This window comes from Pseudophryne corroboree, chromosome 5, assembly GCF_028390025.1.
Source record: "Pseudophryne corroboree isolate aPseCor3 chromosome 5, aPseCor3.hap2, whole genome shotgun sequence".
In the NCBI taxonomy this organism is placed as follows: domain Eukaryota; kingdom Metazoa; phylum Chordata; class Amphibia; order Anura; family Myobatrachidae; genus Pseudophryne; species Pseudophryne corroboree.
This window is the reverse complement of record NC_086448.1, coordinates 149,302,333-149,322,977: the sequence shown is the minus strand read 5'-3', so window position 1 is coordinate 149,322,977 and position 20,645 is coordinate 149,302,333. Positions and strand designations below refer to the sequence as shown.

At 46.1% G+C, this 20,645-nt stretch overlaps 1 protein-coding gene across 5 annotated transcripts in view; it reads right to left on the bottom strand.

Moving 5' to 3' along the window:
* Window positions 1–20,645, bottom strand: part of DLEC1 (DLEC1 cilia and flagella associated protein) — a 247,281-nt gene that overhangs the window by 226,150 nt on the left and 486 nt on the right. For 4 of the 5 annotated variants that reach the window (XM_063921794.1, XM_063921796.1, XM_063921798.1 and 1 more), the window contains exons 2-3: window positions 13,333–13,437; window positions 10,945–11,085 (exon numbers count right to left, since the gene is read on the bottom strand). In XM_063921794.1, the coding sequence (XP_063777864.1) occupies window positions 10,945–11,085; window positions 13,333–13,419 (228 nt within the window). In that variant the 5' untranslated portion in view covers window positions 13,420–13,437. Of the gene's footprint in view, window positions 1–10,944; window positions 11,086–13,332; window positions 13,442–20,645 lie in introns of all 5 variants that reach the window. The other variant, XM_063921795.1, reaches the window with a different exon arrangement.

Sequence of the window (20,645 nt, the reverse complement as noted above, 5' to 3'; positions counted from 1 at the left end):
GAACCGGAGGAACAAAAAGAGGTTGAATCCTGATAACACCCTAAAGGAATGTCTGGACCTCCAGGATGAGAGTCAATCTTTTCTGAAAAAGTACCGATAATGCTGAAACTGGTCCCTTAAGGGAAGACAAACTAAGTCCTTTAGTCAAACCATCCTGAAAGAAAGACAACAGACGAGGCAAACAAAAGAGGTGTGGTGACAACCCACGCCTTTCACACCAAGCAATGTAGATACGCCATACTCTGGGATAAATACGAGAGGTGACTGGTTTTCTAGCATGAAGCATAGTCTTTACCACTGGTCGAGAGAACCCTTTTGCTCTTAAAATGCTGGAATTAAGAACCAAGCCGTCAAAGCCAGACGATTTAAATCGTGGTGGTGACAAAGACCTTGTAGAAGTAGATTGGACCACAGAGGTAGACGGAACTGGGCCTTGGTCACCCTGCTGCGGAGAAGAGTGTACCACTGACAATGAGGCCAGTCTGGTGCTACAAGAAGAACTGGGAGACCTTCTCTCCGGAGGCGTTGAATTAAACGCGGTATCAAGGGAAGTGGCGGAAACACATATCCCAGTTGAAATTGCCACAGAACTGTCAAGGCATTGATTAGCGTTGCTTGAGGATACTGCGTTCGTGAGCCGTACCGAGGTAGCTTTCGGTTGAGACGAGATGCAATGAGGTCGATGTTGGGTGTTCCCCACAGAGACACAAGGGCAGAAATACTTCTTGATGAAGTTCCCATTCTCCCGGATGTATCATGTGACGGCTTAAGAAATCTGCTTCCCAGTTGTCCACTCCTGGGATGTGAACTGCGGAGACGGTTAGAATCCACGTTTCCGCCCACTGGAGAATATGGTCGACCTCCATCATGTCTCTCCACCTGCGATTGTTTGTTTATGTAAGCCACCATCATGGCAGTGTCTTATTGAATGCGTACTGAATGACCTTGGACGCTGGTTTGTACCTGAATTAGAGCATACCGAATTGCTCTCAACTCTAGAATGTTGATCGGTAACTTCGATTCTTAACCTTTCCAGAGTCCCTGGGAGTGCTGAGATTGAAACATCGCCCCCCCACCCCCAACTATGAGGCTGGCGTACGTGGCGACCATCATTCAAGACTAAACAGTGAACGGTGCCCCCCTTGGTTAGATTGGGACTGTGAAGCCACCAACGGAGAGACTGTCGAGTCTGCTGAACCGACAGCCGGCACAACTGCAAGTCCAGATGTGGACCCGTTTGATTCCAAGAAACCAGAATCTGAGCCTGAAGGGGCCAGAGCATGGAATCTGGCATATGGTATCACTTTGAAGGTCACCACCATCTTGGCTAACACATGCATACATCCGAGAACAGAGAACCTCGGCAACTGCAACAGGGAGCGGACTCTGGTGCAGATCCTGAAGTTAGTCCTGAGGTAGAAAAACCTTCTGTCTTCTCGGGTCGAACAGGAAACCTAGAAAAACTATCTCCTGAGAGGGGATCAAGGAAGATTCCCGGAAATTCCCAATCCATCCGAAGGATTGTAGAGTGTCCGTGGTATGTGGGAGGTGTTGTTGAAGAAGCTCCTGTGACGGAGCTTTTAGCAACAAATTGTCCATGTAAGGAGTAACGTTGACCCCCTGCCGAAAGGAAGAAATTGACACTGGAAATACCAAGGCCCTACTGCGAACCTCAACAGATGTTGATGATCCGACCAAATTGGAACATGGAGGTACGCGTCCTATATGTCAATAGATGCGAAACACTCCTCCGGTTCCATGGACGCGATGATTGAATGCATCGATTACATCTTAAATTTCTGGACGGAGAAATACGGATTCAGGTATTTTAGATTTAAAAAGGATCGAAACGAACCGTCCAGTTTGTTTACGAGAAAAAAACTTGAGTAAAAGCCCTGACCGCGTTGTAGTTTGGGAACTGAAAGAATTACTCCATGCCGCAAAAGCGTGGAAGTTGCCTGAATTAGTGCTATTCATCTGGAGTGATAAAAAAGGCGGTCTGGGACAGGTTCCTCGAGATCCAAAATGTAACCTTGGGTTATGACCCCTGTCACCCACCGATCCGGTTGTGACAGGAGCCACACTTCTTTGAACTGTAGTAACCATGCCCCCACCACCAAGGATACCTCCGAAGACCTCCTCACGTCATGCGGCAGGCTTGTCGGTAGGCTTGGCTGCCGGTCTGCGAGGTGCCTGTGAACCTCTACCATGGAACGCACCTCTGTGTGGAAATCTTGAAAAGGCTCAAAAGGACTGGAAACCGCCCCTACCTTGAGTGTGAAAGAACCGAAATTTAGTTGCTTTCGGCTTCGGAGGAGCAACTGAAAGAAACGGTCTCATGCCACACTAAGAATCGGAGATAATCTTCGTAAGTTACGAACCAAAAGGAATTCTCCTTCAAACGGAACGACTGTCAATGTCTGTTTTGAATCAGAGTCAGCATTCCAAACAAAAAAACCAAAGTGAACACCTCGCTGTAACCGCTAGAGCAGATACGCGCGACAATAGCAAGGCCGAGTTCAACAAGGCCTCACCAACATAAGTGAGAGCCTCAGAAATTTGTTCAGCTAGCTGAATAGCCTCCGATGAGTCATCAGACTGCATGCCAGATACCACTCAAGCTAGTCAGTCGTCTACGGCCTTAAGGACCCAGGCGCCAGCGAGGACTGGAAGCAGAGAAATACCCGTTAAGGCAAAAATGGATTTAAGAATCGCCGCAATCTTCCTATCCATTGGATCTTTCACGTCACTGATTGTACCGAAGGGATTACTGTAGCCTTTGCCAAATAAGAAATAGGAGCATCCACCTTCGGAGCAGTTTCCCAGAATTTTGTGTCCTCTTCTGCAAAAGGATATAGAAATCTTAATTTTTTTTGTTTTTTTTTAGGAGCCTGAAAGCATGAATCCGGCTTAAGCCAAGGGTCTTTCAAAATTTCTACAAAATGTGTATATGAGGGAAAGACAGCTACTTGTCTTTTCTGCCGCTTGTAAAAGACTGTCGGAGTCTCCACCTCCACCGTATCTTGAACATTAAGAGAGTCTGATGGATGGAAATCAGCAATAGCATCGGCCATGTTCCTGGCCCACAGAGAGAAAGACTGATCTGTAGACCCACGAGGCTGCTCTACAACAGGTGTCACGGAGATTGTGCCAAATCAGAAAGACACCTACCCATAGATCTGGCCCAAGGGGGTTTGTCTGACTCCCCCGGGGCTGTGCCCAACCTGGATTGACGCAAGTCAGCTATGGCATCTGCCCTGTTTCTTGCCCACATTGGCATAGACTGATCTGTGGAGCCACCCGCTTGCTCCGCAACTGGCGTCCCAGAGCCTGAACTACAGATGGTACCTGGGTCCGTGCTACCTTTTGAAAGTTTGGAACCACATTGGGAACATGCAAAGAAAACTACTGAACTTGCCTTCTCTTTTGCAGGTTTGTCAGGTTTACTGGCCATGGTGTAATCCACAGTAAATACACAAATCAACAACTATTGCAAATACAACATTAATAAGTTCCTCTTTTGTCTTAAGGTGCCCCTAAGTGTGACAGTTAATACAAATAAAAGGGTGATGCAGAGTACTGATCTACCCTTAACACATATATTACCTAATCCCCTTAGGGTGAGATAGGTTGTGAAAAAATTCCGACAGTTAGTATGAGAAGGTTGATGCAGAGTAGTACGGCAGTACGGATGGTGTAGTGGTTAGCATTACTGCCTCACAGCACTGAGGTCATGGGTTCGATTCCCCCCATGGCCCAACTGTGTGGAGTTTGTATATTCTCCCCGTACTTGCGTGGGTTTCCTCCGGGTACTCCGGTTTCCTCCCACAATTCAAAAATATACTGGTAGGTTAATTGGCTCCCAACAAAATTAACCCTAGTGTGAATGTGTGTGTGTACATGTGGTAGGGAATACAGATTGTAAGCTCCACTGGGGCAGGGACTGATGTGAATGGCCAAATATTCTCTGTAAAGCGCTGCGGAATATGTGTGCGCTATATAAATAACTGGTAATAAATAAATAATAAATAGAGTACTGATCTAACCCAGAACACACACACACACACACACACACACACACACACACACACACATATATATATACATATATATATATATATATATATATACACCTGTGTATATATATCGCCTAATCCCCGCCTGTATACTTATCAGGGTGAGATAGGCCATGTGGAAAATGCCCTATTCCTCCTTAGTATGCTGCGCAGTGTCTGTGAATTAAGAGAGTGTGGATGTTAAAATGGCAGCCTCTGTTAGAGTCTGCCTCCTTAGTTGATGGGCGAAACAGTACGGCACCCAGAGTGGGAAGAGCAGTGGCGGGAAGCCAGAGACCGCCGATTGTTGTCAGATCCCAGTCAGTGAAAGGACCCGTTGCGCCCTTCAGTAATGGGACGGCTGCGGCTAGCAGCTCCCGGCTCATCTGCTCCCCTCCGCTGCAGTCCCGCTGCCGTCTGTGTAACACAGACAGCAAGCGGAATAAAGCAGTGGTGAGAGCTCTGACTTTCCGCTCAAGAGCTCTGATCCTCCGCTCAGCGGCGCTTGGAAGCCGCTTGCAAACATCAAGGCTGCACTGTGAGGGAGAGGGTAATAGTGGGGATAATAGAAAACGCTGCCAGAGCAGGTTACTTGTCCTACATGAATTAGATGCCTCCTCAGTGCTGTGTCTGGTAAAGGGAAGCCCCAGAGACCGCTGGCATGGTGACTGTTCCAGAGGCAGGGTGAGAGAGGAATGAGACGCACAGCCGCCTTACTAGCTATCTAACCTCACTCACAACATGCTTGTCATAAGCATACTAGAAAAAAACAATAGGAATTAAAACCTAATTAAAAACTAAGAGCAAGAAAAACTCTGCCTGTCCTCCAAGGCACAAAACTAAAACTGAGGTAATCTGCTGGTCAGGCTGGAGATGGGAGGGATTAGGGGGGGAGGAGCTAGTTTTTATAGGTTCTGTGCCAAACTCCTATCCCACACACTCTAACCCCACAAGTAACGGCACAGCGTCCCCCAGATGGATGAAAGAGAAATCCCATGTTTTACTACATTTAAAGGATAATTAGGATAACATGTCAAAGAAAATAAAAGACATTTACTACCTGTAAGGGTGATCTGCTGCTTCTTATAATAGAAAAGGTACAGCGGAACAACAAAATAAAAAAACACAGTATTACTTTTAATACAAATTTTTATTCTGTTGTTCCATAATTAGGATAACATAAATAAACAAAAATAAACTGTAGGGACTTCCGGTGGGCGGGCATCGTATGTGGCCGCATTTTAACTGGGCTCCTGACTCCTGATATCCCTGAGTGCTCTTCTAGGACACAGACTGAGGGCGCGGGATACCTAGTCGGCGCTGGATGCCGTGGAGACTCTCCAGGGAGAGTTTTGGTAACCATCTTGCCCTTCCCGGATACTTTCCCCCGGAGTCCAGCTCAGAAGGTTGAGCACCTTCCCCAACCCGCCATATTGGCCTCGTGGCGAGCTACTGAGGACAGGAACCCTGTTTGTTCCTATCCTGGCTGGGACTGTGGAGCAATTGGACCATAAGAGTGAGGGACATGCTTTATCAATGGAGGAGTGTGCTGACTGCTCCTAAGAGGATCTGTCCGTAACACATAGCGGGTCCGCGACCTCCCGGGCTGCCGGCCCCTGGGACCAGCCACGTTATTCCTGCTGTCACCTTCCTACACAGACTGCAGGTGCCCACTAACCTGTTACACTGCCGCTTACAGTAAGCCTGGTCATTACTGCCTACCTGCACCGCTACGCGGCCCATCATCTGAGAACTGAAAGACTGGTCGGCAGATCCTCCTGCCCCTACTGCATCTCCGGATGAGATAGTAGAGCTGCAGTGTTTCCCTGGAGATTGCTGGTCCACTTGCTGGCGTGGAGGTCCTGGGTGGCTGTCCTGTTCTGAGCTGCCGGCTGCAATGCGCAGGGAAGCTGTCATTGCAGCGCTGCGGTAACCCTCCCAGACTTATAGTCTGCTCCTCTCCTGGCTGCCTGACCTGCAGTGGCTCACTGCTGTACCCACTGGTGAGTGTCACTGCCTCTGGAGCACTTTGAAGCTGCCGGGAATCATGTGATCGCCTCCTGCACCTTTTGCCTGCTCCCCCCACCCGTACGGAGCTCCAGAGCTGTGCAACGCGCCTACAACCTCCTGGGTGGTCTCTGCAGAGATCGGCTGGCTTGCTCCTACTACCTGCGTTACCATCTATTGTGACTTGGCTTACTTGCTGGGAAAACGGGAGTTAGCGGTGTGTCCCTGGGCTGCTGCTTTTGGAGGGCTCTGAGGTGGCTGGGTCTGAAGAAGTAGCCTCCCACACCTTTTTCCAGGTCCTCAGTGTATAGAATCTCTGATGCTGTGACACAGGGCTGCCTAGCTGGAGGGATTCCCAGCCCTTGCAGGTGTTCTGTGGGGCTGCCCACTTGGAGACTCGGACTGCTACGGGCTACTGGTCCCTCTGCTCTGTTGAGGGGTCTTGACAGTTTCTGGCTCCACACTGGATTGAAACTTCTCCTGGACTTGACTGCTGTGCGTCCCCCCGGGACTCTGGTGTACAGTGCAGGAACTTTCCCCTGTCCTGCTGGTTGAGGGGTGCCTGAGCCTTCACAAAGAGACACAAGGCTCTTGCCTAACATTTTACCACCCGGTATCTCTACTGTTTGTCCTTTACGGACACCTTTCCACTTTTCCTTTGCACCTTCCCATTCTTGATTACCTACCTACCTACCTGGTGTTTTGTCCTACCCTTCTTATTACCCTCTGCCCATTCCCTATTCTCTTGCATCCCCTCTTCTTTCATTTTCCATCCCCATTTCTTTACTGTGGCTTGGGCCATTCTCACTTTGTAGGTGAATAAAGGGTGCTGAGAGGAGCAGTTGCAGTACAACTGAACACATATTTGTAAAATTCCCCACTAGATTTAACTTTATTCATATTGGCATATATACATTTGGTACAACATATTTGCTTCTAGTTTGTATTTTATTTCATACATATGACCTTAATTTGTATGCTAGTAACACCTAGCCATATTTAATATCTACGTATTATACTGAATCCTGTTAGGAATTGCCATTCAAGTAAGAAAATATTATATCCGGTTTACTGACCATCTTTGAGCTTTTATTCTGTTTTAAGCAATAACTTAGTGGCTTAATTCTATACTAGTATATCTATTGTCAGTCTATATATTTTCAGTGGCTCCTGCTCTCTTAGTAGGTTCACACCATCTAATGGCCAAGATTCATACTGCCACTCATTCCAGTTTGTACATTTTTCATTTTCAACAGTTCTCAGGCTGAAAACACCATCTAGTGGCCGGTATCGGCATTGCTGTATATTCTGATCTGATCTATGACTCTGTATTGATTAATGTTTTAATGTCTGTTTCTTAGTTTGTCTGTGCCCCTCTACAACCTGCATACTTATTGTGGTTACACTGGTTATGCACAGGTACTTTACCATGACTAGAAGATCTGTTAAGGCAAAGGCCTCTCAGACACATCTGTCATCCTCTCAGCCCTCCTCATCTCTTTCTTCCCCATGCCACTCTGCATCTCCCCCAGCCACTCCACCTCTAGTTCCCATGGGCAATACACAACCTTCAATGCCTCTGGCTGCTACATCGGCCAATGCAGCGGCACAAGAAATGTTGCTAGTTATTAAGACCATACTGGAGCAACAATTTAAAGAATTCCATAATACCCTTACTTTGGTGGCCTCCCAAATAAAGTCTCATACTAAACTGCTCGACGCCATTGAACAGCGTACTAGTGACGTGGAGGATACAATAACTTCCCTTCAATCCTCTTCCACATCCCAGGGAGATACTATTCAATTCCTTCTTGATAAGATAGATGATCTTGAGAACAGGAATTTTCGTAGTAAAAGGTCCAGGCCTGTTGAAGTACATACGATCCACTTTGCCAGCTGCCTTGGGTATTGCCCCCTTGGCCCCCCCAATGGTTATTGAGAGAGCTCATAGATTAGGGCCAGAGCGATCTAATAATGCCTCTCGCCCACGTCCCGTAATTGCTAAATATCTTAACTTTAGGGATAAGGAGCTGGTCCTCCATTCCTATAGGCGTGCAAGCTCTCTTATGGTTGACGGTCACTCACTCCTAATATTCCAGGATTTCTTAGCTGCCGTGTCTCAACGGAGAAAGGAATTCTCCCCAGTGTGTAAAATCTTATTTGATAACCACATACAATTTGCACTACTATTCCCTGCAAAGCTAAAAGTTACGATAAATGATACGGTCCATATGTTTGAGGACCCTCTTAAACTTAAAAAATATGTGCAATCTCTCAGTGTCCTGGCTGCAAACAGCTCTGGGTCACAGACTTAGGCTTATTCTATTGCTATATATCTACTCTATAATAGAGGGATCAGCTCTGTTCTATTTGTATTGCTTGTTTATGTGTCAGGACAGATGGTGGCCATGTTTTTTGGCTTCACTCTTTCCTGATTTTGTTATTCATGTTTGTATTCTCATTCTCATTGTCTTGGGAGCATGTCTTGCAAGACATGCCTACCTTTTCTTGTTTTTGGAGGAAAATGTTAGAAAATGGAGTTATTCAGAGCATACAGTGATACTATATATGTCACATATTTATTGTCTTATATTATGTTTATCACAGTATATCTATTATGTGTATGCTGTGAAATCTGGGCATGGTTTGTGGGATCCCCCTCCCTGGATTGCTGCCTCTCCTACTCGCTGGGATGGGAGGGGGGCATGGTGGTTTAGATTTTCCTTACAAACTTTAAAGTCTTTAAAGTTGGGTACCATTGATGGCTGCAGTAGATGATTCATGGAACGTTTGTGGCTTAAATGCGCCCATAAAGAGACGTAGGGTGACTACTCATCTCCGTCATTTAGACCCAGATATTGCATTTTTGCAGGAGACTCACTGGAGGGCACCTGATAATATGTCACTCCGGAGCTCATGGATTGGGGAGTGTGTGGCCTCTTCATTTGTTACTAAGAAGCGTGGGGTTGCTGTAGTGTTTAATAGACGCCTCGATTACTCTCGATTACTCTTTACTGGGCTCTGAATGTGACCCTGAAGGTTGTTACATATTGCTGGATGTTATAATAAGAGGCGAGCCATATACCCTACTACATCTATATGCCCCTAATTCACAGAATATGGAGTTTTTCCGTGCTATTTCTAACTTACTGCTTAGTCGACCCACTCCGAACCTGCTGGTGGGGGGAGATCTCAATAGTGTAGCAGACGAGGCACTAGACCGTAGTGGACCTTTTTCTCCTGCATCCCCTGCGGGCACGGGGGGACTACGTCTACTGACTGCGCTTCATGATTTATGCGATGTTTGGAGGTAATTTAACCCGACTGACCGGACACACTCCTATAACTCTCGAGTTCATAACTCCTTTTCTAGGATTGATTATATTTTGATTGCAGATAGTCTGGTCCCATCGGTGGTAGCTTCTGAAATATACCACATAATGATCTCGGATGATGCCCCTATTTCCTTAGATATTCAAACTCACTCCCCTGGGTTGTCCCATAAAATTTGGAGGTTCCCGTCTTTTCTTGGTCTATCGGTTCACTTTAAACAATTCCTCAAGTCTAAATGGATGGAATTTGTGGATGACAATTTGGAATACTGGGAGGATTCTGTCCTCTTTTGGGAAACTTCCAAGGCCGTAATGAGAGGCCATATTATAGCCAATTTGGCATGGAAGAGACGGGAATATTGTAGCAAATATGACAGCTTATACAGGGCTATAGGTATAGCATATGATTCCTATGAGGCAGAACCTTCTGAGGAGAACTTGGAAGTGTATAGGCATCATCGTCAACTTCTTGAGAGTTTCTTGCTGGCTAATGCACAAACTCAGACGGATTTTATGAAGAATCGATACTATAGATGAGGTAACAGATCTGGTAATTTGCTGGCCAATATGGCCAAATTGCAATACCCACGTCATTTTATTAACGACTTACAACATCCTGATACGTTTGTCTACCCCAAATATGGTTTCTATTTTTCAACAGTATTATCAGACTTTATACAAAGCCTCTCCCGAACTTCCCCACCTCCATCAAATTTTATTGGAAGAGGCACGACTCCCAAAACTTTCCTCTGCACAACATGAAGTTTTAACCGCGGATATTATGGAGGAAGAAATATCGGAGGTGATCTCGTATCTCCACAATAATAAGTCTCCGGGCCTGGACGTTTTTTCTGGGGAATATTATAAATTGTTGCAGCCGCAGTTGGTGCCATTCCTCACTCGACTTTATCAGGGCATTTTGAAAGGCCACCTTCATAACCCAAACTTTAATAAGGGATATATTATTGTTTTCAAATGGTTTATGTGGCTCCTTTTTGAATTGTTGCTTCCCTCAAAGTATTCATGTACTTATTACATTTGATATTTGTAATACCTTGTGAAATGCCAAGATATGCTCTGATGAATAAAAAAAAATAATAAAAAAAATAAACATTAGAGATATGTATACAAAAGCACTGAGGTGCATTGATGGTACTGGAATTTGCTGTTTCCCCACTGTAATCAGGTATATTCCATAAAGATAATGATAATGATCCATGAAAGATAATGGAGACAGTTTATGTTCTGCTAAATCAATTACAAATTGCTATAAGTTTACATTGTTGTGCTTTCCGTACAAGAATGGAACGCATTACAAACAAAAACAAAAATAAATGGTTCCAATAAACACAGAGATCAATGACACAAGAGAGCTAAACATAGAATAACCGAACCGGTCACTGACAGGCAAGACCACATAGGGTCCAGGAGGATTACAAATGGATGATTCTCTATAACTCAGATAATTTTTCTGTGCTGCTATCATGACGATTTGCTAATACCAGCACCTATGACAGTGTGCGTCACCAGCCTCAGTGAGCAGTCTTTACCTGTTGAAGATCCTCCACAAATTTGTTATGATAAGGGTTGTCTCCTCCCTTAGACCGGATCAGGTTGGCCCCTGTATCTTTACCAATGACTTCTCCGGTATAAACGTTTTTAAAGAGGCTTGTTAATAAGTGAGAGATATCCTGAAAATAAAAGAAAGATGGATTAATTTGACAATAAAACTAGAAAAAACATCTGTGATAAATACAGTAACAACATTTATCTTAATCCCTGTGTGCTAAAGACATAAAATAAAGTCACTAATATAATATCTATGTGAATACATCTAGACCTCCAAACAACTGGGAAAACCACACATCAGACTTCCTCTGCTCATGTGACCAAGGCCGAGCCAAACTGTGAGCCCGTGAGAGACAGGGGGCATGGCCAAATTCTGAAAGGCATTTCCATGTCCCTTTAAAGGAAAAAAAAAAGAAAAATACTATGTTTGCACATCTTGTAAGGCCTCTCAAACAATACGGGCCCACGGTAATTAGTAACCCCCCTCTCGGCGCCACTGCGCATGCCACCATGATCTAATGCTGATAGGCCACACCCCTCTGATAAAAGACAGTGCATTTTGGCAGAAAATTATACAGATCATTTTAACCACTCGTAGAATAACTTGCTGTGCCTGACTTAGCAAAAGAAGAATAGCTTTAACAGTTATAGCCAACTTACTGTACCATGGTTCCTCCAAAATATGATTTTTATACATACAGTATCTTAAATACACCACTCTGAATCCATTGGAACCCTGGGATATAGAGGCTCAGCTTGGAATTAGGAACTTTAAAGTTTAAATAAATTCTGAACGTCCTCACACGCTATATCCTCTAACCTGCAGGGATTTCTTTTTCTACAAATTCACACAGAGGAGAACAGAGAACCCAGTGTCTCCCAATGGATTCAAACATAAGTATAAAAATTATATTTTCTCGTCTATTCTCTTGGGTATACTGATACCTTGGGGAAGTCCAAAAGCTATGGAAGAGTACGATAAGAATTTGTGGTGTGCAGCACCTTCTACCCAAAACTTGCACCATAGGAAGCAAAAATAATTTCTAAATATGTACACTGACAACCAGGTGGCTGCCTGACAATGCTTTAGCCAAGGCCTTGTGTTATGATGCCCAAGAGGCATCAAGATTCCTATTAGTACAGGTCTTCAGACAATATCCAGTGAGTGAAAATATTTCTGCTCTTCCAAAGACCGACCATGCCACCGTCTAAACTCAGAATCATTATATCCTGGAACCCTCAGGTTACTTTAGGCTGAAAGGAGGTTTTTTTCTGAAGAACGGCCCTATCTTCATGAAAAATGAAATACTGTATGAAGACAAGGCAGGACCTCCAGCTGTGATTCTCTCCTCACTATAGCAAAAAGTAAAGTTGTCCTCAATGGCCCTCATTCCGAGTTGTTCGCTCGTTAGCTGCTTTTAGCAGCATTGCACACGCTAAGCCGCCGCCTACTGGGAGTGAATCTTAGCATAGCAGAATTGCAAACGCAAGATTAGCAGAATTGCGAATAGAAATTTCTTTGCAGTTTCTGAGTAGCTCAAGACTTACTCTGCCACTGCAATCAGTTCAGTCAGTTTCGTTCCTGGTTTGACGTCACAAACACACCCAGCGTTCACCCAGACACTCCCCCGTTTCTTCAGACACTCCCGCGTTTTTCCCAGAAACGCAAGCGTTTTTTCGCACACACACATAAAATGGCCAGTTTCCGCCCAGAAACACCCACTTCCTGTCAATCACATTCCGATCACCAGAACGATGAAATTTCTTCGTTAGGCCGTGAGTAAAAAACCAAACTCTTTTGCAAATTTACTTGGCGCAGACGCACTGCGAACGTTGCGCATGCGCAGTTTGCGACTAATCGCTCCGTTGCGAAAAAATCTTACGAGCGAACAACTCAGAATGAGGGCCAATGTAAGGAAGTCTAACTCTGTTAAATCCAAGAGTTTACAAAGAGGATGTTATAAAGCTGATAAGACTGGGTTCAGATACCAAGGGTTTATAAGAGAGATGCATGGTGCTTGCACGTGTAGAAACATCTGCACTTCTGGTAAAAGTACCAGCTTTTTCTGAAAGAAGACAGAGAGAACCGAGATCTGTACTTTAAAATGGAACCACAGTTAATGATGTCATATCCAAGCGCTACTGTTCCTGCTAATGAATTTCTTTGAGGCACTGACCCAGGTTGCAAGTCCTGAGAATAACCATGGTCGGTTGCAGGGTCGTGGACCCGGGACTGTTAACCTTGGCCAGACCCTTTCAGGCAAGCAGGACCTGGGTCGATGCACGTGCACAGGAAAAACCCAGGTTTTTGGCCTTTGTCTGAAGGGGATATTGATGAAAATTGACTCCACGTTAATATATTACTTTACCTGCGTTTTTTCAGAGGATGGTCTTGGCCTGTACATAGCAGGGTCAGGGGAAAGTGTGGCTCGTTGGAGTATCTCATCTGTAGACATCTTGCCTTTACTCTTTCACTATCTCAAAGTTGGAAAGAGAGAAAAATAAAACTCTATTTAGAAACAAAAAATACCAGATATTTGTCAGTTTGTGGTCAACCAATTATTAATAAATAAATATATATATATATATATATATATATAGATATAGATATAGATATATATATAGATATATATATTTGTTTTGTTTATTTTAACATAGCAGATAGGGTCAGCATCACAGCATAAAAGACAAAAAGACAGGTACAAACAAGCAGGGCTGTAACTAGCTGTGTGCTGACGGTGCCTTGCCCACAGCGCACATGTACTGCAGGCGCACCATCAGCAGCACTCCCCCCCCCCTCCCTGTACGGCCATCAGCCGTGTAGTCCAGTGATTCTGTAAGCCCCGCTGCCTGTCTCCCACTGCCGCCTCTGCAAGAGACGGGGAGCGGTGCCGCAGCCGCTGTGTGGCAGCACACTCCCCCTGTCCCGTTATTCCTTTACTGAGACCCGCCGCCGCCTTTGAGAGCGGCGCGCTACCACAGACGGCAGGACATGAAGCCGTGGATGCCGGATCGCCTCCCCCTCAGGTGATTCTGACACAGGTGCGGAACTGCAGGAGAGGGAGACAACGGAAGAGGGCACTGGCTGCTGAGTGACCCGCGACCTCGCCAGGAGGAAGTCGGCTAGAGGACAGAAAGATGCAGTGGCAGCCAGGGTGAGGAGAGGGAGCGGCGCTATCTTGAGGGCAGCCGGCGGTGGATGTGCGGGTGCTTGCTGTGGAGTCAGATGGATTTGAGGACTGCAAACAGGTCTTGCCAATTCTCACATATACAGTCTTGGTCCTCATATTAATATTTAGAGCCATAAAACTAACCCTAACTCCCCCCCTCCCCTGCAGCCAAACCCTACCCTTAGTGTCTTACCCTAAACCTTCCAGTCACACAGCCCCCTAGTATCTGACACTAACCCTCCTATCCTGCAGCCTAACACTAAACCCTCTCCTCCCGCAGCCTAAACCCCCCAGTGCCTTACCCTAACCCCTCACTCGCAGCCTTACCCTAACCCCTCACTCGCAGCCTTACCCTAACCCAGTGGTTTCCAAACTTTTTTGAATCACGGCGCCCTAGAATATCAGAATTTTTTTCACGTCACCCCTAGGCCAAAAATTTCTTATTGAGAAATTTTGAAAGAAATATTACATGAAGTAGATCGCGTTTATATGTCATCCTTAGGGTCAGTTGTGTGGTGAGGGACAAGATGTGCTTCTGTTTGGCCACATATTTTATGACTGGCAGCCACCAGCACTGGTTTTGCCTATTATATTGACCATGAATAATTTGAATTGGTCCTGGACCACCAACCCAGGGCACCCCTGCAAGTGTCCCGAGGCACCCCAGGGAGCCACGGCACACAGTTTGGGAACCTCTGCCCTAACCCCTCAGCCTTACCTTAACCACATCCTCGCAGCCTTTCCCTAACACCTCCCCCGCAGCAGTACCCTAACCCCATCCCCCGCAGCCTTACCGTAACCCCATCCCCCGCAGCCATGCTGGGGAATGCAGCATGGCCCCCACTGACCCCCACCTGCCATCACTCGTTGCTGGCAGCAGCGACAAGTGTGTATGCACACACACTCTTCCTGCCATAATGTGTAAAAATGAAATGCTGCTTCCTTATTGTTGACAATACTGCCTGCCGTAATGTGTAAAAAGGGGACGCTGTGTGCCGTAATGTGTAAAAAAGGGACGCTGTCTGCCGTAATGTGTAAAAAGGGGATGCTGTCTGCCGTAATGTGTAAAAAGGGCACGCTGTCTGCCGTAATGTGTAAAAAGGGGACGCTTTCTGCTGTACTGTGTAAAAAGGGGACGCTGTCTGCTGTAATGTGTAAAAAGGGTACGCTGTCTGCCATAATGTGTAAAAAGGGGGACGCTGTCTGCTGTAATGTGTAAAAAGGGGACGCTGTCTGCTGTAATGTGTAAAAAGGGGGACGCTGTCTGCCGTAATGTGTAAAAAGGGGGATGCTGTCTGCCGTAATGTGTAAAAAGGGGGACGGTGTCTGCCGTAATGTGTAAAAGGGGCTCTACCTGGTGTAGTGGCGCTACTGTGCAGCGTAATTTGAATATTGGAGACTACTGTATGAATTGGTATTATTTTGTGGCGACGCCCCTTCCCAATGAAGCCACGCCCCCATATATTTTTCGCGCGCTTCCCCAATCTTGCATAGTGGGGGGCGCCAACGCCGTTTCTTGCACACAGCGCTAAAATGCCTAGTTACGGCACTGCAAACAAGACATCACAGGTTTAGCGAAGACAAAAGTTAACAACAGAAAATAACGTGCTATAATATACATATAGGGTTTACAGGCCAATGATAAGTAATAGAGAAATGAACAGACATAAATTATACAGAATGGTACAGAATACCATATTTTTTTCTCTCCAAACCAGCTACAAATTGATTAAATTAGGGCACCTTAGCATCCTAAGAAACAGTAAATTAGTAAATAAAGTAGTAGTTTCCACGCTAAAGTACAGAATGTAGACACAGAAAAAGAAGGAAGATCCTCAACTATGGGAGTGAAAAGTTGTCAGAAAACTATGGAGCTTTAAAGGAGAACTAAGTGATGTGCAGCCAGGAGCTGTTTCAGTAACTGTACCTTAGAGGTCTCCAAATATAAAGAATTTGGGTTCTATGATTTCCCCCCAACGCCAAAATTCTGATGGTGGCGGGATGAGGAAATAGCAATGAAAAGACGGAAAGGAGAGAAGGACAGCCAACAGTTAGCGGCTATAAAAGACAAAGAGAAACCTAAAAACCCCAGTCCTTCTGTAGTAGCAAGCGGATTCCAGGAATGGGAGTGATTCCAGCGATTTAGCCTGTAGATTTAAAGCACTAATAATTTAAAAGGAGAAACCAGGTTGATTTAAATAACTGCAGGCAAAATAACTGGGATCGCGCCAGCTCCTGAAGCTTGTAGACTAATACATAGGGCATATGGGTTTATAGTAGCTGTTTATCTCCCCTTGACTGTGACTCCCCCTCAACTTAAACTGGGTACACACTAGGCGATACATAGGCCGTTCTAGCGAACTGTCGATATATTGCATGCCCGTCAGCGGGTGTGTACACCCAATGTGTCTGTGAACTTTGTATTGTGTTGGTTATGCAGCACAGCCGATGATTGATAAATCAAAATATATATTACTCGCCCATACAATTGCTGCAGGGGCTGACATCACTGCTGAACAGGCCAATACAGAATCTAATGTACCACTATACGATATGTCTATCCCGCCTCAACCCTGATGATTGAAGTGACATATCGTGTACATTGTCTAGTGTGTAGCCTTGATATGCTCTCTCACACGGGTTGCTAGTGACATCCCCTGTCAGCCCTGCAGCAGGGGCGACGGGGGCTGTTGCTAGCGATTACAAGCTGCAGAATGCAGCATGTCATATGGATCACCTCCGTCGGACCAGGCATTGGCAAGTGTGTATGCACTTGTTGCAGCCATGTCCTGTCAATGTCAGGCTGGGTACCCGGTACACATCGCTACCCAGTCTAAGGCACTTGCAACTGACATCCGTATGTAATTGCCACTAGTGAGCACTAGATGTCAGTGCTGCTATGCAGATAATAGTGAGCACTGCCAATGTATACTAAACAGTGAAAAAAAAAGAAAGATCTGAGCTTGCAGTAAATGGGAGCCATAGGATAGCAAGACAATATAGACAAATCGGGATCCGGTCTCTAGGTTCACAAGACTTAGGTCGACAGTGTCTAGGTCGACCACTATTGGTCAACAGTAAGTAGGTTGACAGGGACTCTAGGTCGACACGTACTAGGTCGACATGACAAAAGGTCGAAATTAGTTTTTAACATTTTTTGAATTTCTTCATACTTTACGATCCGCGTGGACTACACTTGGGAATGGTAAGCTTGCATAAAGCATGGCGATCGAAGCGAGAAAACTACACCATAAATATGTAAAAAACTCATGTCGACATTTTTTCATGTCGACCTAGTACATGTCGACACATAGTCCCTGTCTACCTAGAAACCACGTTGACCTACTTACTGTCGACCAATAGTGGTCGACCTAGACACTGTCGACCTAAGTCTATTCTACCTAACATACCACACCCAGACAAATCATCCCAGTGTTGCAGCATGCTGCATCGCAGCAAAGATGAGCATGGCTCCATCTGCACTATTAGGATGACATCTGCCAATTGGCAACGGGTTGGTATCTATATACCGGCGCACATCATCCCGGTGGTCAGAATCGCGGCCATAGAATGCCGGCAGGGGGGCGAGCGCAAAAGAGCAATTTGCGGGGTCGCTGCGCTCACCACGCTGCGGGCACAGTGGCGCGCTATGCATCCCCTTGGCAATACATACATATTAGCAGTAGAAATAGCAGTTACACAGATAAAAGAGCTGTAAAGTCACCAGTAATGACAGACTCCAATAGAAGGCAGAGACGCTTGTAAAGCAATGTAACAATGTCATGCTTTTCAGGTGGGAGATCTGTGACTGAGTTGAGTGGGGCCTCAATAATGAGAGTGTCCAGCACATTCACTAGACGAGGGCTGCAGAGTCACTGATAAAGACTAACATGAGTGGGATACAGAAACAGAGGAAGTCAGTTAGAGTATACAGTAGATGCTGATATGGTAGAGACGGGGGAAACACTCACCTCTGCCAGGTACATGTTATATCAGCAATCAGGCTAGTGGGCTTCTCTGAAGCACTAAAGTGCAGTGAGTGACAGTGCAGAGTGTTACGTTACTCAATACCTACATTCAAAAATGTGCCTACCAGGGGATTCACGTTCTCCTCGTGCAGCCAGCCGAGCATGCAGGTTACATTATACAAGGAAGGGGCCTTAGACTGCACACCTATAGCTGCCAGTAATGTGAGGTGCTACCTACTGAGACTTGTAGTTCTACAGAAGAAAAAAGGGGGGTGTTGTAGGTGCACTGTCTCTAGCATTACTGATATCATACAGCTTAGCATATAATAAATAGTGGAGTTTAGTTATGAATTGATCAATGCATGAAGCTGCAGCCCCGCGGCAAGGGACTCCACTCTGCTGCAGTACCTAACATTATACATTGTACATTATACAAGCACTAGCATTATCCCGGGGAAGCCACCTCACAACAGGACATACCAGGTCTTTGCCACAGTTGGTGGAGACCAGAGTGGCAAATGCCTTAGGCAGTGCACAGCTCCAGGATTGTGTACCTGCACTGCTGTCACTCCAACCCTGGCCCAACACAGCATCCACCAGACGGAGGCCTCCCTGCTCCATCTATATCCTCCTCCTGCTACCATTTGGTAATATGGCCCTAACACCACCATGGCTTATGCCACGGCTCTCTTGTTTACATCTGCACCTAAACATCAGCAAGTCCTCTGTCCCATCCAGGCCTCCACGCTACACCTGTCTACGCCTATTAGTCTTCTGAGTCGTCTTTGTCCTCTGCACCTGATACTTTACACCAGTAAGTCCCTGCTCCATCCAGGCCTCCACCCCTCCTTGATCTCTACACTGTCTAGGCCAGAGAGACCCCAACTCCACACTTGCTGAAGCACCCTGGAACAAATGCCCCCAGGCCTCTATTCCATTTTGGTCCTTACTCCATCTAGGCCTCCACACAAGGACTCAACCTCAGACCTCTGTTATACTGGGCCAGATTAACAATGGGGTGATGGGACAATGGGGGTCATTCCGAGTTGATCGCAGCCAGCAATTTTTTGCTGCTGGAGCCATCAACTAATCTCCACCTATGGGGGAGTGTATTTTAGCTTAGCAGGGCTGCGATCGCTTGTGCAGCCCTGCTTAGCTAAAAAAGTTTTGTGCAGTGGAAGAGTAACCCTGGAGCTACTTACCCTGTGCGACGGATCCAGCGACGTTCCTCCCGGCTTTGACGTCAGACATCCAACCGCCGTTTGCCTGGACAAGCCTGCGTTCTGATGACCACGCCTCGAAAACGGCATCCAACGGTGAGTATCCGCCACGGAACGCCTCTCCGCAGTCAATCTTCTTGCGATCGGTGCTGTGTCTTCTTTTTTCGCTGTACGCACATGCGCAGTTCCGACCCGTTCGCACCGCAGCGATTCGCAGCGGTTCGCTGCATGAGACCGGGTCGGAATGACCCCCAATAGCTCTTGGCCTCTACATAAAAACAGGCCCATTGTCATGACAGTGTGATGATGACCAGCCACCCAGCTGGCCACATTCTCATATCTATTTTACTCAAAACTATGCATTTTTTCTACTTTTACATATTTAGGGCATACTTGCCTACTCTCCAAGAATGGAGAAAATCAGGTGACACTGCCGGCCACCAGGAAGAGTGGGTAAGACTCCCGCCAGCACCGTCCTCCATGCAGATGTTCACAAGTAGGAGGTCCAGGGGGGTCCAATGAAGCAATTTGCATTAAATCGCATCATCATGGCCCCACCCCCTGACTCACAATGCCGGTAATATCTGCATTGTGTAGCGGATGCGAGGCCATGATGATGCAGTTGCGCTGTCCCCTGATCCGCCCCCTAATCCGCATCACATTCCCCCACAACGCCTCCCAATGTGTCGACCTGGCTCCCCCTCCCAAGGAGGCAGCCAAAATATCGACAAGTATGATTTATGGAGATATTGGGGAGGACAGTGTAAGGGTTGTACACGCCCACATGGCACTGGCCACACCCACACAGCACTGGTCACACCTCCATTGCTTCTCACATTGTGCCTTTGATTATTTTCCGCCCCTGCTGCCATAGCTGTATCTTTATGTCTGAAATTTATGATAAGTTATGTTCTTAAGTTATAATTGTTTTAAGTTATTATTGTAGTGTTCCCAAGTTAGCTGCCTCACCTCCATAGTATTATATGCTGTTGTCCTCAAGTATAAAGCGGACTGAGGGTCAACCATTACAGGTGGTGGAACTCAGTTCCACCTCGTTCCCTCCCTCCCCCCCCCCCCCCCCACACACACACACACACACACACACACACACACACACACACACACACACACACACACACACACACACACACACACACACACACACACACACTTTAACCCTTGTTTCTAACCAATCAAAATATATCTCTATATATAGCATCTGAAGCAACCAACAGTGCAGAGCCATGCAATAGCACACGTCCCCACGGTATAAAGACATAAAATGATCATTTATAGTTTGTTATAGTGAAAAAAGTTCACTGTA